This window comes from Bufo bufo, chromosome 4 (assembly GCF_905171765.1).
Source record: "Bufo bufo chromosome 4, aBufBuf1.1, whole genome shotgun sequence".
NCBI classification, from domain to species: Eukaryota; Metazoa; Chordata; class Amphibia; order Anura; family Bufonidae; genus Bufo; species Bufo bufo.
Window position 1 is genome coordinate 610,598,006 of NC_053392.1, and position 24,952 is coordinate 610,622,957.

The 24,952-nt window shown below is 46.2% G+C and overlaps 1 protein-coding gene across 1 annotated transcript in view; it reads right to left on the minus strand.

Moving 5' to 3' along the window:
• Positions 1–24,952, minus strand: part of SPDYA (speedy/RINGO cell cycle regulator family member A) — a 56,446-nt gene that overhangs the window by 1,992 nt on the left and 29,502 nt on the right. The window contains exons 4-5 of the mRNA XM_040430631.1: positions 15,036–15,207; positions 14,205–14,508 (exon numbers count right to left, since the gene is read on the minus strand). Coding sequence (XP_040286565.1) covers positions 14,205–14,508; positions 15,036–15,207 — 476 coding nt within the window. The remainder of the gene's footprint in view (positions 1–14,204; positions 14,509–15,035; positions 15,208–24,952) is intronic.

Here is a 24,952-nt window from a genome sequence, read left to right on the forward strand (position 1 = left end):
TTACACCAAGTATTGGTACTTTCAGCAGTGTGGGCGGGTGTCAAGTCCTTCTGGAAAAGGAAATCAGCATCTCCATGAAGCTTGTCAGCAGAGGAAAGCATGAAGTGCTCTATAATTTCCCGGTAGACGGCTGCGCTGACTTTGGCCTTGCTATAACACAGTGGACCAACATCAGCAGATGACATGGTTCTACAAACCATCACTGACTGTGGAGACTTCACACTGGACCTGAAGCAGCTTGGATTGTGTCCTCTCCACCCTTCTCCAGACTCTGGGACCTTGATTTCCAAATTAAATGCTAAATTTACTTTCACCTGAAAACAGGACTTTGGAGCACTGAGAACCGTCCAGTCTTTCTTATCCTTAGCCCAGGTAAGACGCTTCTGATGTTGTCTCTGGGTCATGAGTGGCTTGACACAAAGAATGGACAGTTGTCGCCCATGTCCTGGATACATCTGTGTGTGGTGGCTCTTGAAGCACTGACTCCAGCCGCAGTGCACTATTTGTGAATCTCCCCCAAATTCCTGAATGACCTTTTCTTGACAATCCTTTCAAGGCTGCAGTTATCCCTGTTGCTTGTGCACCTTTTTCTACCACACTTTTCATCATATGTTTGGATACAGCACTTTGTGTGAACAGCTAGCTTCTTTAGTAATGACCTTTTCTAGCTTATCCTCCTTGTGAAGGGTGTCAATGACTGTCTTCTGGACAACTGTCAGTGCAGCAGTCTTCCCCATTATTGTGTAGACTAATGAATGAGACTAAGGGACCATTTAAAGGCTTAGGAAACCTTTGCAGGTGTTTTGTGTTGATTAGCTGATTAGAGTGTGACCCCATGAGTCTACAAGATAGAACTTTTTCACAATATTCAGATTTTCTGAGATCCTGACTTTTGGGTTTTCATTAGCTGTAAACCATAATCATCAACATTAAAAGAAATAAACGCTTGAAATAGATCATTCTGTGTAATCAGTCTATAGACTCTACTAGTTAAAGACCTCAGCGCTGCCCGGGTATGAAGTGTTGGTCCTTTTGTGTGTTTATTGGATTTGTTCCAAGGGAGCCAATCATTTTTTTTGTTTTAACGGGGAAATTGCTAGTAGCCCTCTATACTCCGGCAGTTACACAGTGTTTATTATATTTTTAACTGTCCCCCATAACAGTGACCTCCACAACACCCGCCTCTTTAACTGTGATCTCCACACCGCCCTGCCCCCTTAACAGTGACCTCCACAGCACCACGCCCCCTTAACAGTGATCTCCACAGCCCCGTCCCCTTTTCAGTGACCTTTAACAGTGACCTCCACATCCCCCATCCCCTTAAAAGTGACCTCACACAGCCGTCCGTCCCCTTAACAGTGATCTCCACTGAGCCCCACCCCCTTAACAGTGACTTCTATGGCACCACGCCCCCTTAACAGTGATCTCCACGCCCCCCGTGCCCTTAACAGTGACCTCCACAGCCGCCCGTCCCCTTAAAAGTGACTTCCACAAAGCCTTATCCACTTAAGTGATCTCCACTGCGCCCCACCCCCTAAACAGTCACCTCTGCAGCACCTTGCTGCCTTAACAGTGATCTCCACATCACCCCAACCCCCAAACAGTGACTTCAACAGCACCCCACCCCTCAAATAGTGACCTCCACAGCGTCCCGCCCCCTTAACAGTGACCCTCACAGCCCCCCTTAACAGTGACCTCCACAACGTCCTGCCCTCTTAACAATGACCTATATGAGTTGTTATGAAAACCTGGTGTAAAACTGTGTGTATGTCAGTGAGGCGAAGACTGAAGGACGTGAGCTTATACTGGCTAGTAAGTCATGTGAGTGTATGTCAATAAGAATATGTATGAAGGACCTGCAAGCTTCTATTGGGTCATGTGATGGTGCCATATTTGCATTTTTGGGGGTAATATCTCAAGAATGGTATATCTTAGAGAGCTGAGACCATTTTGAAAACCTTCCCGGACATCCAGTGTACCTATGTGCCAAATTTAGTGTCCAACTGGTTCAGGCATTCGGATGCCTAAAGAGGACAGACATTGATTTTCATAATATAGATGGGTTTCACTTTTTGAATTAGGCCTGTTTCACAGTTGTGTTGTGGATTTCCAGTCTGAGACCCGGCAGAGGATCTCAAAACTGGAATTAAACGGATCCGTTCCATTTAATACATCTGGATGCATCTGTTTTGGCCAGATCTGGTTTTATTAAATCTAAACTGAACAAGCCGGATCTGGTATGAAAATCATTGTAAGGCATTGTATGGTTGCCGGATTCAGTTTTTTAACTAACTGTTTGTTCCATTTCGCAGACCAGACACAAAACCACAGCTTGAAGCGTTTTTGCCTACGGTCAAAAACACAACGAAACGGAACGCATCCTGACCATTTTTGTCCCCATTGACAATGAATGGGAACAAAACTTGGAAGGCTTGACCAACGTGTGAACAGAGCCTTAGTCTATCAATCAGCTTTAGGGTCTGTGAAAACGAGATTTTTGTGGACTCACCTGTAAAATCTCTTTCTCGCTTAGTTCATTGGGGGACACAGGACCGTGGGTATAGCTGCTGCCACTAAGAGGCGACACTAGGCTGAAAATTGTTAGCTTCTCCTCTGCCGGCTATACCCCATCCAGCCAGGAGAGAGCATATCAGTTTGTGCCCAAGCAGGAGTAGGAGAAAAAAAAAACATACATGAAATAAACCAGAACATAACTAATGCCGGAAGGGCCGAACCAGACTGAGGACCCCACCGGCAAACAAACCGCTAGCACCTGCGGCAATAATGGAAAATAATGGCTGGGAGCTGTGTCCCCCAATGAACTAAGCGAGAAAAAGATTTTACAGGTGAGTCCACAAAAATCTTATTTTCTCGCTCTTTTTATTGGGGGACACAGGACCGTGGGACGTTCCAAAGCAGTCCACGGGGCAGGAAGAACACACCACCATGGAAAACTGCCTTGCGGAAGCTCAAGACACTGCTGTCTGCAAGACCTTGCGGCCCAACGAAGCGTCCGCTGATGCAAAAGTATGCACCTGGTAAAACTTGGTGAACGTGTGCAAGGACGACCAAGTTGCTGCCTTGCGCAGCTGTGAAGCTGAAGCCTGGTGGAAGCGAGCCCAAGACGCGCCCACCGCCCTGGTAGAGTGGGCTGTGATACCGAAGGGCGGCGCTTTGCCCCGGGAGCCGTATGCCTCAGCAAATGCCAAACAAATCCACCTGGCAATTGTCACCTTGGAGGCCACCCAACCTTTGTCAGGACCTTCCGGAATAACGAACAGAGTTCGTACGGCGGAAAGTGCTCGAGACGGATAAGTAAATCCTGAGAGCCCTAACCACATCCAGCTGATGGAGAGCCCGCTCTCTAGGATGCGAAGGAGAGGGGCAGAACGAAGGAAGAACAATGTCTTCGTTGACATGGAAGGCAGAGACTACCTTTGGCTGAAAAGAAGGTATAGGTCGGAGCACCGCCTTATCTTGGTGCAGAATAAGGAAGCGTTCCTTACAGGAAAGCGCTGCCAACTCCTAAACGCGCCTGATGGAAGTGATAGCCACCAGGAATGCAACCTTACAGGAGAGAATATGGAGGGGAACTGTGTTTAAAGGCTCAAATGGAGCCGACTGGAGGGAGCCCAGAACCAGGTTCAAGTACCAAGAAGGCAAGGGGGGACAATAAGGAGGGACGGTGTGGGCCACCCCTTGTAGGAAGGTCTTAGGCTACATGCACACGAACGTTGTTTGTTTTCGTGTCCGTTCCGTTTTTTTTTTCGGATAGGATGTGGACCCATTCAATTCAATGGGTCCGCAAAAAATCGGACAGCACACTATTCTTGTCCGTTTTAGGCATTGTTAAAATGGATCCGCAAAAATAAACGGATGGCATATGGATAGCATCCGTTTGTTTGCGGATCCGCAATTTGCAGACCGCAAAACACATAATAGTCGTGTGCATGTAGCCTTAACCGGAGCCTGTAGTGCCAGAGGACGCTGGAAAAAATTTGACAGCACCGACACCTGCCCCTTCAAAGAACTAAGGGCAAGACCCAAATCCAGACCCCACTGCAGAAATGAAAGGATGGTGGGAAGGGAGAAGTGTAGCGGGGGGAGGTTACGTTCCACACAGAAACACAAAAAAGACCCCCAAGTTCTGGAATAAATCTTGGACGACGGTGGTTTCCTGGCTTTAATCATAGTGTGGATGACCCTGTCTGGGAAACCTTGCTGCTTCAGAATGGCGGTTTCAACAGCCACACCGTCAAACGTAGCGACTCTAAACGCTGGTGGAAGACAGGACCCTGAGAGAGAAGATTGGGTCTGAGCGGAAGGGGCCACGGCGTGTCTCCTAGAAGACGGACGATGTCTGTGTACCACGCGCGATGGGGCCAATCCAGAGCGATGAGGATCGTCTGGATGCCTTCTATCCTGATTCTGCGTAAGACTCGAGGCAGGAGAGGAAAAGGCGGGAACACGTACACCAGGGCGAACCCGTCCCATGGTGCCACCAGCGCGTCTACGGCGCATGCCCTGGGATCTCTTGTTCGAGAGAAAAAGGCGGGGAGTTTGTGGTTGAGCTGGGACACCATCAGGTCCACCTCCGATTGACCCCACCGGAGACATATCGCTTGGAACACCTCCGGATGCAGAGACCACTCCCCCGGGGCCACCGTCGTCCGACTGAGGAAATCTGCCGTCCAATTCTCCACTCCCGGAATGTAGACCAGCGAAAGAGCTGGAACATGGGTCTCTGCCCACCTCAGGATTTTGGCCGACTCCGCCATCATCGCTTGACTGCGGGTTCCTCCTTGGTGATTAATATACAGTCAGGTCCATAAATATTGGGACATCGACACAATTCTAAGATTTTTGGCTCTATTTACCACCACAATGGACTTGAAATGAAACAATCAAGATGTGCTTTAACTGCAGACTGTCAGCTTTAATTTGAGGGTACAAATCCAAATCAGGTGAACGGTGCAGGAATTACAACAGTTTGCATTTGTGCCTCCCACTTGTTAAGGGACCAAAAGTAATGGGACAATTGGCTTCTCAGCTGTTCCATGGCCAGGTGTGTGTTATTCCCTCATTATCCCAATTACAATTAGCAGATAAAAGGTCCAGAGTTCATTTCAAGTCTGCTATTTGCATCTGGAATCTGTTGCTGTCAACTCTCAAGATGAGATCCAAAGAGCTATCACTATCAGTGAAGCAAGCCATCATTAGGCTGAAAAAAACAAAACAAACCCATCAGAGAGATAGCAAAAACATTAGGCATGGCCAAAACAACTGTTTGGAACATTCTTAACCACTTAAGGACCACAGGTTTATACCCCCCTAAAGACCAGGCCCTTTTTTACAAATCGGCACTACACTACTTTCACCGTTTATTGCTCGGTCATGCAACTTACCACCCAAATGAATTTTACCTCCTTTTCTTCTCACTAATAGAGCTTTCATTTGGTGGTATTTCATTGCTGCTGACATTTTTACTTTTTTTGTTATTAATCGAAATTTAACGATTTTTTTGCAAAAAAATGACATTTTTCACTTTCAGTTGTAAAATTTTGCAAAAAAAACGAGATCCATATAGAAATTTTGCTCTAAATTTATAGTTCTACATGTCTTTGATAAAAAAAAAATGTTTGGGTAAAAAAAAAATGGTTTGGGTAAAAGTTATAGCGTTTACAAACTATGGTACAAAAATGTGAATTTCCGCTTTTTGAAGCAGCTCTGACTTTCTGAGCACCTGTCATGTTTCCTGAGGTTCTACAATGGCCAGACAGTACAAACACCCCACAAATGACCCCATTTCGGAAAGTACACACCCTAAGGTATTCGCTGATGGGCATAGTGAGTTCATAGAACTTTTTATTTTTTGTCACAAGTTAGCGGAAAATGATGATTTTTTTTTATTTTATTTTTTTTCCTACAAAGTCTCATATTCCACTAACTTGTGACAAAAAATAAAAACTTCTATGAACTCACTATGCCCATCACAAAATACCTTGGGGTCTCTTCTTTCCAAAATGGGGTCACTTGTGGGGTAGTTATACTGCCCTGGCATTCTAGGGGCCCAAATGTGTGGTAAGGAGTTTGAAATCAAATTCTGTAAAAAATGACCAGTGAAATCCGAAAGGTGCTTTTGGAATGTGGGCCCCTTTGCCCACCTAGGCTGCAAAAAAGTGTCACACATCTGGTATCTACGTACTCAGGAGAAGTTGAGGAATGTGTTTTGGGGTGTCATTTTACATATACCCATGCTGGGTGAGATAAATATCTTGGTCAAATGCCAACTTTGTATAAAAAAATGGGAAAAGTTGTCTTTTGCCAAGATATTTCTCTCACCCAGCATGGGTATATGTAAAATGACACCCCAAAACACATTCCCCACCTTCTCCTGAGTACGGCAATACCAGATGTGTGACACTTTTTTGCAGCCTAGGTGGGCAAAGGGGCCCATATTCCAAAGAGCACCTTTCGGATTTCACAGGTCATTTTTTACAGAATTTGATTTCAAACTCCTTACCACACATTTGGGCCCCTAGAATGCCAGGGCAGTATAACTACCCCACAAGTGACCCCATTTTGGAAAGAAGAGACCCCAAGGTATTCGCTGATGGGCATAGTGAGTTCATGGAAGTTTTTATTTTTTGTCACAAGTTAGTGGAATATGAGACTTTGTATGAAAAAAAAAAAAAAAAAAAAATCAGCATTTTCCACTAACTTGTGACAAAAAATAAAAAATTCTAGGAACTTGCCATGCCCCTCACGGAATACCTTGGGGTGTCTTCTTTCCAAAATGGGGTCACTTGTGGGGTAGTTATACTGCCCTGGCATTTTCCAGGGGCCCTAATGTGTGGTAAGTAGGTAAATGACCTGTGAAATCCTAAAGGTGCTCTTTGGAATATGGGCCCCTTTGCCCACCTAGGCTGCAAAAAAGTGTCACACATGTGGTATCTCCGTACTCAGGAGAAGTTGGGGAATGTGTTTTGGGGTGTCATTTTACATATACCCTTGCTGGGTGAGAGAAATATCTTGGCAAAAGACAACTTTTACCATTTTTATATACAAAGTTGGCATTTGACCAAGATATTTCTCTCACCCAGCATGGGTATATGTAAAATGACACCCCAAAACACATTCCCCAACTTCTCCTGAGTACGGCGATACCAGATGTGTGACACTTTATTGCAGCCTAGATGCGCAAAGGTGCCCAAATTCCTTTTAGGAGGGCATTTTTAGACATTTGGATACCAGACTTCTTCTCACGCTTTGGGGCCCCTAGAATGCCAGGGCAGTATAAATACCCCACATGTGACCCCATTTTGGAAAGAAGACACCCCAAGGTATTCAATGAGGGGCATGGCGAGTTCATAGAAATTTTTTTTTTTTTGGCACAAGTTAGCGGAAATTGATATTTTTAATTTTTTTCTCACAAAGTCTCCCGTTCCGCTAACTTGGGACAAAAATTTCAATCTTTCATGGACTCAATATGCCCCTCACGGAATACCTGGGGGTGTCTTCTTTCCGAAATGGGGTCACATGTGGGGTATTTATACTGCCCTGGCATTCTAGGGGCCCTAAAGCGTGAGAAGAAGTCTGGAATATAAATGTCTAAAAAATTTTACGCATTTGGTTTCCGTGAGGGGTATGGTGAGTTCATGTGAGATTTTATTTTTTGACACAAGTTAGTGGAATATGAGACTTTGTAAGAAAAAAAAAATAATAATTCCGCTAACTTGGGCCAAAAAAATGTCTGAATGGAGCCTGACAGAGGGGTGATCAATGACAGGGGGGGTGATCAATGACAGGGGGGGTGATCAATGACAGGGGGGTGATCAGGGAGTCTATATGGGGTGATAACCACAGTCATTGATCACGCCCGTGTAAGGCTTCATTCAGACGTCCGTATGCGTTTTGCGGATCCGATCCATCTATCAGTGCATCCGTAAAAATCATGCGGACATCTGAATGGAGCTTTACAGGGGGGTAATCAATGACAGGGGGGTGATCAGGGAGTCTATATGGGGTGATCACCACAGTCATTGATCATGCCCCTGTAAGGCTTCATTCAGACGTCCGGATGCGTTTTGCGGATCCGATCCATCTATCAGTGGATCCGTAAAAATCATGCGGACGTCTGAATGGAGCTTTACAGGGGGGTAATCAATGACAGGGGGGTGATCAGGGAGTCTATATGGGGTGATCACCACAGTCATTGATCACGCCCCTGTAAGGCTTCATTCAGACGTCCGGATGCGTTTTGCGGATCCGATCCATCTATCAGTGGATCCGTAAAAATCATGCGGACATCTGAATGGAGCTTTACAGGGGGGTGATCAATGACAGGGGTGTAATCAATGACAGGGGGGTGATCAGGGAGTCTATATGGGGTGATAACCACAGTCATTGATCACGCCCCTGTAAGGCTTCATTCAGACGTCCGGATGCGTTTTGCGGATCCGATCCATCTATCAGTGCATCCGTAAAAATCATGCGGACATCTGAATGGAGCTTTACAGGGGGGTAATCAATGACAGGGGGGTGATCACCACAGTCATTGATCATGCCCCTGTAAGGCTTCATTCAGACGTCCGGATGCGTTTTGCGGATCCGATCCATCTATCAGTGCATCCGTAAAAATCATGCGGACATCTGAATGGAGCTTTACAGGGGGGTAATCAATGACAGGGGGGTGATCACCACAGTCATTGATCATGCCCCTGTAAGGCTTCATTCAGACGTCCGTATGCGTTTTGCGGATCCGATCCATCTATCAGTGCATCCGTAAAAATCATGCGGACATCTGAATGGAGCTTTACAGGGGGGTGATCAATGACAGGGGTGTAATCAATGACAGGGGGGTGATCAGGGAGTCTATATGGGGTGATCACCACAATCATTGATCATGCCCCTGTAAGGCTTCATTCAGACGTCCGGATGCGTTTTGCGGATCCGATCCATCTATCAGTGCATCCGTAAAAATCATGCGGACATCTGAATGGAGCTTTACAGGGGGGTGATCAGGGAGTCTATATGGGGTGATCACCACAGTCATTGATCATGCCCCTGTAAGGCTTCATTCAGACGTCCGGATGCGTTTTGCGGATCCGATCCATCTATCAGTGGATCCGTAAAAATCATGCGGACGTCTGAATGGAGCTTTACAGGGGGGTGATCAATGACAGGGGGGTGATCAGGGAGTCTATATGGGGTGATCACCACAGTCATTGATCACGCCCCTGTAAGGCTTCATTCAGACGTCCGGATGCGTTTTGCGGATCCGATCCATCTATCAGTGGATCCGTAAAAATCATGCGGACGTCTGAATGGAGCTTTACAGGGGGGTGATCAATGACAGGGGGGTGATCAATGACAGGGGGGTGATCAGGGAGTCTATATGGGGTGATCAGGGGTGATCAGGGGCTAATAAGGGGTTAATAAGTGACGGGGGGGGGGGGGTGTAGTGTAGTGTAGTGGTGCTTGGTGCTACTTTACTGAGCTACCTGTGTCCTCTGGTGGTCGATCCAAACAAAGGGGACCACCAGAGGACCAGGTAGCAGGTATATTAGACGCTGTTATCAAAACAGCGTCTAATATACCTGTTAGGGGTTAAAAAAAACACATCTCCAGCCTGCCAGCGAACGATCGCCGCTGGCAGGCTGGAGATCAACTCTCTTACCTTCCGTTCCTGTGAGCGCGCGCGCCTGTGTGCGCGCGTTCACAGGAAATCTCGGCTCACGCGAGATGACGCCTATTGGCGTTAGCGTAGCCTGGGGGAGCCGCCGCAATGACGCCTTTCGGCGTTACAGTTGCGGGAAGTGGTTAAAAAGAAGGAATGCATCGGTGAGCTCAGCAACACCAAAAGACCCGGAAGACCACGGAAAACAACAGTGGTGGATGACCGAAGAATTCTTTCCCTGGTGATGAAAACACCCTTTACAACAGTTGGCCAGATCAAGAACACTCTCCAGGAGGTAGGTGTATGTGTGTCAAAGTCAACAATCAAGAGAAGACTTCACCAGAGTGAATACAGAGGGTTCACCACAAGATGTGAGCCTCAAAAACAGGAAGGCCAGATTAGAGTTTGCCAAACGACATCTAAAAAAGCCTTCACAGTTCTGGAACAACATTTTATGGACAGATGAGACCAAGATCAACTTGTACCAGAGTGATGGGAGGAGAAGAGTATGGAGAAGGAAAGGAACTGCTCATGATCCTAAGCATACCACCTCATCAGTGAAGCATGGTGGTGGCAGTGTCATGGGGTGGGCATGTATGGCTGCCAATGGAACTGATTCTCTTGTATTTATTGATGATGTGACTGCTGACAAAAGCAGCAGGATGAATTCTGAAGTGTTTCAGGCAATATTATCTGCTCATATTCAGCCAAATGCTTCAGAACTCATTGGACGGCGCTTCACAGTGCAGATGGACAATGACCCAAAGCATACTGCAAAAGCAACCAAAGAGTTTTTTTTAAGGGAAAGAAGTGGAATGTTATGCAATGGTCAAGTCAATCACCTGACTTGAATCCGATTGAGCATGCATTTCACTTGCTGAAGACAAAACTGAAGGGAAAATGCCCCAAGAACAAGCAGGAACTGAAGACAGTTGCAGTAGAGGCCTGGCAGAGCATCACCAGGGATGAAACCCAGCCTCTGGTGATGTCTATGCGTTCCAGACTTCAGGCTTTAATTGACTGCAAAGGATTTGCAACCAAGTATTAAAAAGTGAAAGTTTGATTTATGATTATTATTCTGTCCCATTACTTTTGGTCCCTTAACAAGTGGGAGGCACATATGCAAACTGTTTTAATTCCTACACCATTCACCTGATTTGGATGTAAATACCCTCAAATTAAAGCTGACAGTCTGCAGTTAAAGCACATCTTGTTCGTTTCATTTCAAATACATTGTGGTGGTGTATAGAGCCAAAAATGTTACAATTGTGTCGATGTCCCAATATTTATGGACCTGACTGTAAGTCACTGCCGTGGCGTTGCCTGACTGTACCCAGATCGGCCGGCCCTTCAGGAGAGGGGCCCACTGTAGAAGGGACAGATGAATGGCCCGGAGTTCTAGAATGTTGATGGCAGTTTGGTCTCCGACTGAGACTATACGCCTTAGACTGTCTGGGGCGGGAAGACTCCGCCCCAACCCTGAAGACTGGCGTCGGTGTTAATGACCGTCCATGAGACCTGGAGAAAGTATTTCCCCGACTCCAAGGTTGGAGTCGAAAGCCACCACCTGAGTGCAGAACGCACCCCTGGAGGCAGGACGATGTGACGATCCAGGGAATCCTGTGACTTGTCCCACGACAACAAAATTGTCCGCTGAAGTGAACGAGTGTGAAATTGTGCAAACGGAACCGCCTTGAAGGAAGCGACCATTGCACCCGATACCTTAATTCAAAATCTAATTGAAGGGTACCTGCACTGGCAGACTGACCGATGAAGGGCTAGCCGCTTGTCCAGAAGGAGGCGCACCAACGCCGCGGCCGTGTCGAGGATAATCCTGGAAAAGTGATCCATCTGGTGGGGCATAGGGAACACTTCTGGAAGTTCACCAGCCAGCCCAACCGCGCCAGGGTATCCAGAGTGATACGCACACTGTCCTCGTTCTGAACGAAGGTCACTGCTTTGACCAGGTTGAACCCGGAGGAACCGTGTCAGCAACTTGAGGTCCAGAACTGGGCGAACAGATCCTTCTTTCTTGGGGACGACAGAGGTTTAAATAAAAACCTGTGAATTGTTCCGTCAAAGGAACCAGGGAGATCACCCCCCCCCCCACGAGGAGAGATTGAATTGCCTGGAAAAAAGCGACAGCCTGACCTGGATTCCTGGGTGGTTGGGAGAGAAAGAAACGTTGTGGAGGAGGGGACGCAAACTCGATCTTGTAACCCGAGGTTACGATTTTGAGCGCCCACACGTCTGAGATGTGGGCCTGCCACACTTCCTGAAAAAGGAGTAGGCGACCCCCCCACCCGAGAGGGTGGGGGCACGTCTTCATGCAGAGGACTGCTTGCCGGTCGATGGACGGGCAGGCTGTGCCCGCGGGCGCCAGGCTGGTTGAGGCCTGAAGAATGGCTTCTTTTGCTGGTCCTGCGTGGAGGATCTGGGAGGGGCTCTTGCTGCCGGACGCGTGCCAGAGGATCGGCGAAAGGACTGGGCCCGGGGAACTTGTCTGTTTAGCGCGAAACATGCGCCTGGATTTGCCCTGTGGGAGGTGGGTACTTTTACCGCCCGTAGCCTCGGAGCTAATTTCATCTAGCCGGGCCCCGAATAATCGGGAGCCGACAAAAGGAAGGCTGGTAAGGGAACGCTTAGACGAAGAGTCCGCTGCCCAAACCTTAAGCCAGAGTTCGCGCCTCAAGGTTACCACGAGAGCCGATGAGCAGGCAACAAGTGCACCCGCGTCCAAGGAAGCCTCACAGAGGTACTTCCCCGCCTGTGAGATCTGCAGAGCCAAGGACTGGAGCTCAGTTAGCGGAGGTCCGTCGCCAAGTCTTGGTTTAACTGGAATGCCCACTCCGAGACCACCTTAGTCACCCAAGCGAAGGTGAAAATGGGCCGAAGCACTGAGCCACTTGCCGCGAAAAGGGACTTTGCCTAAGACTCCATACGACAATCCACGGGATCCTGAAGGGCTTGAGCCATCAGCCACCGGAATGGAGGTGTGTTTGGCGAGGTGCGCTACCGAAGGGTCCACCTTGGGAGGAGAGGATCATTTAGCCACCCAATCAGCCGGAAAGGGATAAAGCAGATCAAGCCGCTTGGACGTGGTAAAGCGACGATCTGGATGGTCCCACGCCTTGGCAGTGACCACCGAAAAGTCGTCATGCAAAGGGAAGGCTTAAGACACTCCCTGTTGACTCGTGGAGAGGGAGTCATCATGCCCCTGGAAGGTGTCACGGACAGCAGAAACTCAGCTGTCCACCATTGAAGCAACCTTGGAAGATTGTTCCGGATCCATATCCGAGTCTGAGCATACAGAGTCCGGCTAGCCGCGAGGTGAACTTAATTTTGCATTTCACACATGTATAATAAGTGGTGGCTGTTGGCATGCGGGGGTCACTAGTGGGTAGGACATGGCTGCTCACTACTGTTCTCAAGGCTGGAGAGGGAAGGAACCGTCATACCAGCATGCAGGGGGCCCAGGCCCTGTGGTCCCTGAAGAATCGTGCTGCCGGCTGAAGCTGGATCCACGAAGATAGCTGCGGTCCAGCTGAGTTCTCCGAGCCACGGTGGTAAGCCTAGCCCCGCCCACTCACGTCATTGTGGGAGGCGCTGGTTGCGGCCCACACTCCACAGAAGCCAGGGCCTTGATTTGCGGCGCGCAGCCCGGGAAGAAGCCAATGCGGGCCGGAGCCCGAAATCCGGGCAGGCCTGAAATTAAGCCTGGGCCTAAAGTGAAACGTGGCCTGCCGGGAGGTACCAGGGGAAGCTGTAACAGCGTGGGCCCCCCCCCCAAGACATGCATCCCAGTGTCCCTAACTACACCGCTGACACCCTCAGGAATGAAAGAGTTCAAATGACCTACCCTAATGTGGTGGCTGAGAGGGGGCGGTGCAGGATAATACTCACCCAATCCCGATTACTCACCCCATCTTCCTCCTCTTCTCTTCACCCCTCCAGCAGGGTCACCTCTTCAGCAGATGGCACCCGAAGTGGCAGGAGACTGGAATGGCGGGCCGTCTCACCGGATTCAGGTAACCCTTTGGCTGGCGGGAAGCAGGGGAGCTGGGCTGCCCTGGTCCACTTTTGCTTCTTGGGGGAGGTCGATCGGTAAGGGAATCCGACACCGGCCTAGCTCCCGGGTAGACAGAGGGGTTAGGTGTCTCTGTTTCCCCTACCTAAAAAAGAAAAAGATAAAACAAAAAAGAAAAAATAACAAAAGGAAGCCGCCCTGCAAGCAGGGAGGTCTGCCTCCTACGACACTAAGCTAAAAACTGATATGCTCTCTCCTGGCTGGAGGGAGAATAGCCGGCAGAGGAGGAGCTAACACTTTTCAGCCTAGTGTCTCCTCCTAGTGGCAGCAGCAGCTATACCCACGGTCCTGTGTCCCCCAATGATACGAGCGAGAAAGATATTTTTTCATTTGTTGCAAAAAGGCATGGCTTACTGGTGGGCTGCATTAAACATTACATCCAGGTTTAGATGTTCAAATAAAACAAAAAAAATATTAAACATTTTTAAAGAAACAAACCTTTGTAGCAATCGTAAATTTCTGGAGGATCGATGAGCATCTTGTCCCCAGGTGAGTCCAGAGTACTGTGTGATGCAATCCGCTCTTTCACTGATAATGTGGAATCAGATGAAGAAGATGAGTCGTCAGATAGGCCCAGACCTAAGAGCTGTCCTTTCTTACCGCAGAGGGAACAGTCTTGTGGTGTGGCACTAGGTCCACGGGGGACGTTGAATTCATTGCTACTGTAAGTTCTCAGCGCTCCGCTGTGGTGCTCAGATCGTTCGCGCTGCCAGATGTAGTGTGATGGTGCTATTGCCATGACCTGCAAGTAAGACACTGTTTATTCTACTACTCAATAAAACTTTAAAATGTAAATCATATAACTGAATAGTGAGTGCAGCTCTGGAGTATAATCCAGGATGTAACCCAGGATCAGTACTGGGTAAGTAATGTAATGTATGTACACAGGGAATCCACCAGCAGAATAGTGAGTGCAGCTCTGGAGTATAATACAGGATGTAACCCAGGATTAGTACTGGATAAGTAATGTAATGTATGTATATAGTAAATGCACCAGCAAAATAGTGAGTGCAGCTCTGGAGTATAATACAGAATATAACTTAGGATCGGTACAAGATTAATAATGTAATGTGAGTACACAATGACAATGCTTTTATATTTCTACGTGTAAAATGGTGTTCAGTCTAAAGAACAATAGAGGTTAAAAAATTTTGTGATCTGTCAAAAAGTATACAGTGAGTATATGTTTTTCTGCAGTAATGTCTGACATAGGGCACAGATGTGGTGTGACAACAGCCTCATGGAAAGTTTTGCAGACTAGTAACTAGCCTCTTCACAGCAGCGTCTGCTCACAGCTGCCCTGTAGTTTATTCTACACCATAAGTGATCTCTTGATGTCAGAAAACCCATAAAGAGCTTGCGCCAATTCCTTCCTAAAGCCCACGGGAAGATTTCATACTTGGCTTCTTCGTAATCCTCTTCCATTGTATTTGCTAGGTACCTGTGGAGTAAACATAGAGGTAAGTATGTTTTTTTTCTGGCAGTAAGAAAATGATATACAATTTTTGAACAGCATAAAAATACTAAGTTGTAAACATGCACATGTAGCAGAGCAGGACTGTTTTTTTTAATAATCTTTTTATTGTAATTTTTAATTATAGTACATATAAATAAAAGGTAAAACAAATACAAGTCATAAAACCAAAAAATAAAAACGAAAAATATGTATATACAGTGATATGTATATATGTATAACAGAGGTATTTGAACACCCTGCGATTTTGCAAGTTCTCCCACTTAGAGATCATGGAGGGGTCTGAAATTCACATTGTAGGTGCATTCCCACTCTGAGAGAGAGAATAAAAAAAAAATTCAGGAAATCACGTATGATTTTTAACCACCTCAGGACCGCCGTACGCAGGATTGCGTCTTTGCGGCGGTCCTGTTGTTCTGGGTGGACGCGCCGGTGCGTCCTCTCGCGAGACGCGAGATTTCCTGTGAACGCGCGCACACAGGCGCGCGCGTTCACAGGATCGGAAGGTAAGCGAGTGGATCTCCAGCCTGCCAGCGGCGATCGTTCGCTGGCAGGCTGGAGATGTGATTTTTTTAACCCCTAACAGGTATATTAGACGCTGTTTTGATAACAGCGTCTAATATACCTGCTACCTGGTCCTCTGGTGGTCCCCTTTGTTTGGATCGACCACCAGAGGACACAGGCAGCTCAGTAATATGTTGCACCAAGCACCACTACACTACACCCCCCCCCCCCCCGTCACTTATTAACCCCTTATTAGCCCTTGATCACCCCTGATCACCCCATATAGACTCCCTGATCACCCCCCTGTCATTGATTACCCCCCTGTCATTGATCAACCCCCTGTAAAGCTCCATTCAGATGTCCGCATGATTTTTACGGATCCACTGATAGACTGATCGGATCCGTAAAAATCATACGGACGTCTGAATGCAGCCTTACAGGGGAGTGATAAATGACGGAGGTGATCACCCCATATAGACTCCCTGATCACCCCCCTGTCATTGATCACCCCCCTGTAAAGCTCCATTCAGATGTCCGCATGATTTTTACGGATCCACTGATAGACTGATCGGATCCGTAAAAATCATACGGACGTCTGAATGCAGCCTTACAGGGGAGTGATCAATGACTGTGGTGATCACCCCATATAGACTCCCTGATCACCCCCCTGTCATTGATTACCCCTCTGTCATTGATCACCCCCCTGTAAAGCTCCATTCAGATGTCCGCATGATTTTTACGGATCCACTGATAGACTGATCGGATCCGTAAAAATCATACGGACGTCTGAATGCAGCCTTACAGGGGAGTGATCAATGACTGTGGTGATCACCCCATATAGACTCCCTGATCACCCCCCTGTCATTGATTACCCCTCTGTCATTGATCACCCCCCTGTAAAGCTCCATTCAGATGTCCGCATGATTTTTACGGATCCACTGATAGACTGATCGGATCCGTAAAAATCATACGGACGTCTGAATGCAGCCTTACAGGGGAGTGATCAATGACTGTGGTGATCACCCCATATAGACTCCCTGATCACCCCCCTGTCATTGATTACCCCCCTGTCATTGATCACCCCCCTGTAAAGCTCCATTCAGATGTCCGCATGATTTTTACGGATCCACTGATAGACTGATCGGATCCGTAAAAATCATACGGACGTCTGAATGCAGCCTTACAGGGGAGTGATCAATGACTGTGGTGATCACCCCATATAGACTCCCTGATCACCCCCCTGTCATTGATTACCCCTCTGTCATTGATCACCCCCCTGTAAAGCTCCATTCAGATGTCCGCATGATTTTTACGGATCCACTGATAGACTGATCGGATCCGTAAAAATCATACGGACGTCTGAATGCAGCCTTACAGGGGAGTGATCAATGACTGTGGTGATCACCCCATATAGACTCCCTGATCACCCCCCTGTCATTGATTACCCCTCTGTCATTGATCACCCCCCTGTAAAGCTCCATTCAGATGTCCGCATGATTTTTACGGATCCACTGATAGACTGATCGGATCCGTAAAAATCATACGGACGTCTGAATGCAGCCTTACAGGGGGGTGATCAATGACAGTTGGGTGATCACCCCATATAGACTCCCTGATCACCCCCCTGTCATTGATCACCCCCCCTGTCATTGATCACCCCCCTGTCATTGATCCCCCCCCCCCTCTGTAAGGCTGCATTCAGTCTTTTTTTTGGCCCAAGTTAGCGGAATTTTTTTTTTTTTCTTACAAAGTCACATATTCCACTAACTTGTGACAAAAAATAAAATCTCACATGAACTCACCATACCCCTCACGGAATCCAAATGCGTAAAATTTTTTAGACATTTATATTCCAGACTTCTTCTCACGCTTTAGGGCCCCTAGAATGCCAGGGCAGTATAAATACCCCACATGTGACCCCATTTCGGAAAGAAGACACCCCCAGGTATTCCGTGAGGGGCATATTGAGTCCATGAAAGATTGAAATTTTTGTCCCAAGTTAGCGGAACGGGAGACTTTGTGAGAAAAAAATAAAAAATATCAATTTCCGCTAACTTGGGGTGTCTTCTTTCCAAAATGGGGTCACATGTGGGGTATTTATACTGCCCTGGCATTCTAGGGGCCCCAAAGCGTGAGAAGAAGTCTGGTATCCAAATGTCTAAAAATGCCCTCCTAAAAGGAATTTGGGCCCCTTTGCGCATCTAGGCTGCAAAAAAGTGTCACACATCTGGTATCGCCGTACTCAGGAGAAGTTGGGGAATGTGTTTTGGGGTGTCATTTTACATATACCCATGCTGGGTGAGATAAATATCTTGGTCAAATGCCAACTTTGTATAAAAAAATGGAAAAAGTTGTCTTTTGCCAAGATATTTCTCTCACCCAGCATGGGTATATGTAAAAAGACACCCCAAAACACATTCCCCAACGTCTCCTGAATACGGCGATACCAGATGTGTGACACTTTTTTGCAGCCTAGGTGGGCAAAGGGGCCCACATTCCAAAGAGCACCTTTAGGATTTCACAGGTCATTTACCTACTTACCACACATTAGGGCCCCTGGAAAATGCCAGGGCAGTATAACTACCCCACAAGTGACCCCATTTTGGAAAGAAGACACCCCAAGGTATTCCGTGAGAGGCATGGCGAGTTCCTAGAATTTTTTATTTTTTGTCACAAGTTAGTGGAAAATGATGATTTTTTTTTTTTTCATACAAAGTCTCATATTCCACTAACTTGTGACAAAAAATAAAAACTTCCATGAACTCACTATGCCCATCAGCGAATACCTTGGGGTCTCTTCTTTCCAAAATGGGGTCACTTGTGGGGTAGTTATACTGCCCTGGCATTCTAGGGGCCCAAATGTGTGGTAAGGAGTTTGAAATCAAATTCTGTAAAAAATGACGAGTGAAATCCGAAAGGTGCTCTTTGGAATATGGGCCCCTTTGCCCACCTAGGCTGCAAAAAAGTGTCACACATCTGGTATCTCCGTACTCAGGAGAAGGTGGAGAATGTGTTTTGGGGTGTCATTTTACATATACCCATGCTGGGTGAGAGAAATATCTTGGCAAAAGACAACTTTTCCCATTTTTTTATACAAAGTTGGCATTTGACCAAGATATTTATCTCACCCAGCATGGGTATATGTAAAAAGACACCCCAAAACACATTCCCCAACGTCTCCTGAATACGGCGATACCAGATGTGTGACACTTTTTTGCAGCCTAGGTGGGCAAAGGGGCCCACATTCCAAAGAGCACCTTTCGGATTTCACTGGTCATTTACCTACTTACCACACATTAGGGCCCCTGGAAAATGCCAGGGCAGTATAACTACCCCACAAGTGACCCCATTTTGGAAAGAAGACACCCCAAGGTATTCCGTGAGGGGCATGGCGAGTTCCTAGAATTTTTTATTTTTTGTCACAAGTTAGTGGAAAATGATGATTTTTTTTTTTTTTTTTTTTTTCATACAAAGTCTCATATTCCACTAACTTGTGACAAAAAATAAAAACTTCCATGAACTCACTATGCCCATCAGCGAATACCCTGGGGTCTCTTCTTTCCAAAATGGGGTCACTTGTGGGGTAGTTATACTGCCCTGGCATTCTAGGGGCCCAAATGTGTGGTAAGGAGTTTGAAATCAAATTCTGTAAAAAATGACGAGTGAAATTCGAAAGGTGCTCTTTGGAATGTGGGCCCCTTTGCCCATCTAGGCTGCAAAAAAGTGTCACACATCTGGTATCTCCGTACTCAGGAGAAGGTGGGGAATGTGTTTTGGGGTGTCTTTTTACATATACCCATGCTGGGTGAGAGAAATATCTTGGCAAAAGACAACTTTTCCCATTTTTTTATACAAAGTTGGCATTTGACCAAGATATTTATCTCACCCAGCATGGGTATATGTAAAAAGACACCCCAAAACACATTCCCCAACTTCTACTGAATACGGAGATACCAGATGTGTGACACTTTTTTGCAGCCTAGGTGGGCAAAGGGGCCCACATTCCAAAGAGCACCTTTCGGATTTCACTCGTCATTTTTTACAGAATTTGATTTCAAACTCCTTACCACACATTTGGGCCCCTAGAATGCCAGGGCAGTATAACTACCCCACAAGTGACCCCATTTTGGAAAGAAGAGACCCCAAGGTATTTCGTGATGGGCATAGTGAGTTCATGGAAGTTTTTATTTTTTGTCACAAGTTAGTGGAATATGAGACTTTGTAAGAAAAAAAAAAAAAAAGAAAAAAATCATCATTTTCCGCTAACTTGTGACAAAAAATAAAAAGTTCTATGAACTCACTATGCCCATCAGCGAATACCTTAGGGTGTGTATTTTCCGAAATGGGGTCATTTGTGGGGTGTTTGTACTGTCTGGCCATTGTAGAACCTCAGGAAACATGACAGGTGCTCAGAAAGTCAGAGCTGCTTCAAAAAGCGGAAATTCACATTTTTGTACCATAGTTTGTAAACGCTATAACTTTTACCCAAACCATTTTTTTTTTACCCAAACATTTTTTTTTAATCAAAGACATGTAGAACAATAAATTTAGAGCAAAATTTATATATGGATGTCGTTTTTTTTGCAAAATTTTACAACTGAAAGTGAAAAATGTCATTTTTTTGCAAAAAAAATCGTTAAATTTCGATTAATAACAAAAAAAGTAAAAATGTCAGCAGCAATGAAATACCACCAAATGAAAGCTCTATTAGTGAGAAGAAAAGGAGGTAAAATTCATTTGGGTGGTAAGTTGCATGACCGAGCAATAAACGGTGAAAGTAGGGTAGGTCAGAAGTGTAAAAAGTGGCCTGGTCTTTCAGGGTGTTTAAGCACTGGGGGCTGAGGTGGTTAAAGAATTTATTTGTCTTGCACTGCTGAACATAAGTATTTGAACACCTGAGAAAATCAGTGTTAATATTTGGTACAGAAGCCTTTGTTTGCAATTACAGAGGTCAAACGTTTCCTGTAGTTCTTGGCCAGGTTTGCACATACTGCAACAGGGATTTTGGCCCACTCCTCCACACAGATCTCCTCTGGATCTGTCAGGTTTCGGGGCTGTCGCTGAGCAACACAGAGTTTCAGCTCCCTCCAAAGATGTTCTATTGGATTTAGGTCTGGAGACTGGCTAGGCCACTCCAGAACATTGATATGCTTCTTACAGAGCCACTCCTTGGTTATCCTGGCTGTGTGCTTTGGGTCGTTGTCATGTTGGAAGACCCAGCCACGACCCATCTTCAATGCTCTGACTGAGGGAAGGAGGTTGTTGCTCAAAATCTCACAATAAATGGCCCCATTCATCCTCTCCTTAATACAGTGCAGTCGTCCTGTCCCCTCCACAGAAAACCACCCCCAAAGCATGATGTTACCACCCTCATGCTTCACAGTAGGGATGGTGTTCTTGGGATGCAACTCATCCTTCTTTTTCCTCCAAACACGACGAGTGAAGTTTAGACCAAAAAGTTCTACTTTGGTCTCATCTGACCACATGACTTTCTCCCATGCCTCCTCTGGATCATCCAGATGGTCATCGGCAAACTTCAGATGGGGCAAACTTCAGATGGGCCTGGACATGTGATGACTTGAGCGGGGGAACCTTCCGTGCAATGCATGATTTGAAACCATGACGGCGTAGTGTTCTACCGACAGTGACCTTTGAAACTGTGGTCCCAGCTCTCTTCATGTCATTGACCAGCTCCTCCCTTGTAGTTCTGGGCTGATTCCTCACCTTTCTTATCATCAATGATACCCCACGAGGTGAGATCTTGCATGCAGCCCCAGTCCGAGGGAGACTGACAGTCGTCTTTAGCCTCTTCCATTTTCATACAATTGCTCCAACAGTTGATCTATTTTCACCAAACTGCTTGGCAATTGCACCGTAGGACTTTCCAGCCTTGTGGAGGTCCACAATTTTGTCTCTGGTGTCTTTTGACAGCAATTTGGTCTTGCCCATGGTAGTAGTTGGCGTCTGACTGACTGGCGGGTGGACAGGTGTCTTTAAAGATCGCAGACAGGTGCTACTAAATTAGATTAATGAGTGGAGTAGAGGTGGACTTTTTAAAGACACAGGAACAGGTCTTTGAGAGCCAGAATTCTTGCTGTTTCACAGGTGTTCAAATACTTATTGTGGCGAAACCAACCTCGCCACTGGTTGGTGGAGAAGCCTGGTTGCCAGCCTCTTGCCCCAGGATTATGGGCCCTCTCATCAGCCCATGCTAAACTTAAACCCCATGGCGATTTGACTGTGTTTGTGGCATCTGAGCGCTGTTTGGATATATTGAGCGCTCAGATCCAAGCCATCTGGGGATATGTTAAATGTCTAGGTGTACTGCAATGGGTGGGACATTGTATATTTGAGTAGTGATGTCTGTCCTATTGTCTCCACGTGTGTATTGGCGATTTCCCTTTGTCCTGAGAGATAATTGAATTACTCCTCGGTTGTCTCCAGGACAGAAGACATTGTGTATTCTCCTGCCTGTGATAATTACATCAACCCATTGTGTAAGGTAATTGTATCACAGGCAGAGGGGAGGATTTTGTGTGGGAGTGTTTTACTGTATTGTACGTGTTTATTGGTTGTTTTTACAAAACCCTGTGGGTGGTACTAGTGTGTAACAATGTTATATAAGAACAATAAACACACAGCTCTGGCTGTCCACTGTTTGACCCTCAACACGGAGCCTCGTCTCGTTTTTGGGGGGATTCACTGTATGCTGTTAGAGACTGATTGCTAGGAGTGTAAGCCGCTTGGGTGCATTTTCCTATTCATCTGCTAGCAGCTGTTCGTGAGGTTCCGTTCGGGAGTTTGGAGCATTCCTTTATATGCCGTTACACTTATGTTCAGCAGTGCAAGACAAATACATTCGTTAAAAATCATACAATGTGATTTCCTGATTTTTAAAATTCTGTCTCTCAGAGTGGGAATGCACCTACAGTCGTGGCCAAAAGTTTTGAGAATTACATAAATATTGGAAATTGGTAAAGTTGCTGCTTAAGTTTTTATAATAGCAATTTGCATATACTCCAGAATGTTATGAAGAGTGATCAGATGAATTTCATAGTCCTTCTTTGCCATGAAAATTAACTTAATCCCAAAAAAACCTTTTCACTGCATTTCATTGCTGTCATTAAAGGAGCTGCTGAGATCATTTCAGTAATTGTCTTGTTAACGAGCACAAGGCTGGAGATCATTATGTCAGGCTGATTGGGTTAAAATGGCAGACTTGACATGTTAAAAGGAGGGTGATGCTTGAAATCATTGTTCTTCCATTGTTAACCATGGTGACCTGCAAAGAAACGCGTACAGCCATCATTGCGTTGCATAAAAATGGCTTCACAGGCAAGGATATTGTGGCTACTAAGATTGCACCTCAATCAACAATTCATAGGATCATCAAGAAGTTCAAGGAAAGAGGTTCAATTCTTGTTAAGAAGGCTTCAGGGCATCCAAGAAAGTCCAGCAAGCGCCAGGATCGTCTCCTAAAGAGGATTCAGCTGCGGGATCGGAGTGCCACTAGTGCAGAGCTTGCTCAGGAATGGCAGCAGGTAGGTGTGAGCGCATCTGCACGCACAGTGAGGCAAACACTTTTGGAAGATGGCCTGGTGTCAAGAAGGGCAGCAAAGAAGCCACTTCTCTCCAAAAAAAACATCAGGGACAGATTGATCTTCTGCAAAAAGTATGGTGAATGGACTGCTGAGGACTGGGGCAAAGTCATATTCTCCGATGAAGCCTCTTTCCGATTGTTTGGGGCATCTGGAAAAAGGCTTGTCCGGAGAAGAAAAGGTGAGCGCTACCATCAGTCCTGTGTCATGCCAACAGTAAAGCATCCTGAGACCATTCATGTGTGGGGTTGCTTCTCATCCAAGGGAGTGGGCTCACTCACAATTTTGCCCAAAAACACAGCCATGAATAAAGAATGGCACCAAAACACCCTCCAACAGCAACTTCTTCCAACAATCCAACAACAGTTTGGTGAAGAACAATGCATTTTCCAGCACAATGAAGCACCGTGCCATAAGGCAAAAGTGATAACTAAGTGGCTCGGGGACCAAAACGTTGACATTTTGGGTCCATGGCCTGGAAACTCCCCAGATCTTAATCCCATTGAGAACTTGTGGTCAATCCTCAAGAGGCAGGTGGACAAACAAAAACCCACTAATTCTGACAAACTCCAAGAAGTGATTATGAAAGAATGGGTTGCTATCAGTCAGGAATTGGCCCAGAGGTTGATTGAGAGCATGTCCAGTCGGATTGCAGAGGTCCTGAAAAAGAAGAGCCAACACTGCAAATACTGACTCTTTGCATAAATGTCATATAATTGTCGATAAAAGCCTTTGAAACGTATGAAGTGCGTGTAATTATATTTCACTACATCACAGAAACAACTGAAACAAAGATCTAAAAGCAGTTTAGCAGCAAACTTTGTGAAAACTAATATTTGTGTCATTCTCAAAACTTTTGGCCACGACTGTACAATGTGAATTTCAGACCCCTCCATGATCTCTAAGTGGGAGAACTTGCAAAATCGCAGGGTGTTCAAATACTGCTGTTTCTCACTATATGTAAATAAATATGTATATAAATATATAACAACATCAGGACTTTTCATTACACTTTCTGTAATTTATCATACACTGTATACCTTAATATCACAGATCAATTGTGGGCAGTCTAAGGCACACCTGTGCAATATTCATGCTGTCTAATCAGCACCTTGATATGCCACACCTGTGAGGTGGGATGGATTATCTCGGCAAAGGAGAAGTGCTCACTCACACAGATTTAGACAGATTTGTGAACAATATTTGAGAGTAAAGGGTCTTTTGTGTATGTAGAAAATGTTTCAGATCTTTGAGTTCAGCTCATGCAAAATGGGAGCAAAACCGAAAGTGTTGCGTTTATATTTTTGTTCAGTGTAGATAGATACTGTAGACAGTATGTTGAAGAGGGGAGCCGCCTGGACAACCAGTTGCAGGCACATTAAAGGCAGAGGGAGATGTGCTGACACCTGTATGCCAGCTCGTACGTGGGCTGGTTAAGTGACGTCATATCACTGCGCAGACGATGGAGCGCTGATCAGTTGAGCTGAGCAGTCCCTGGGCAACGAGCATTCCCTAGAGGAGGACAAAGGATCATCCCCTGAGACAGTAAACCCTTTCCCTCTCTTGTTTAGGTATAGTTATTGCCAGGTAGGGTAGGGGCCGCTGCTGTG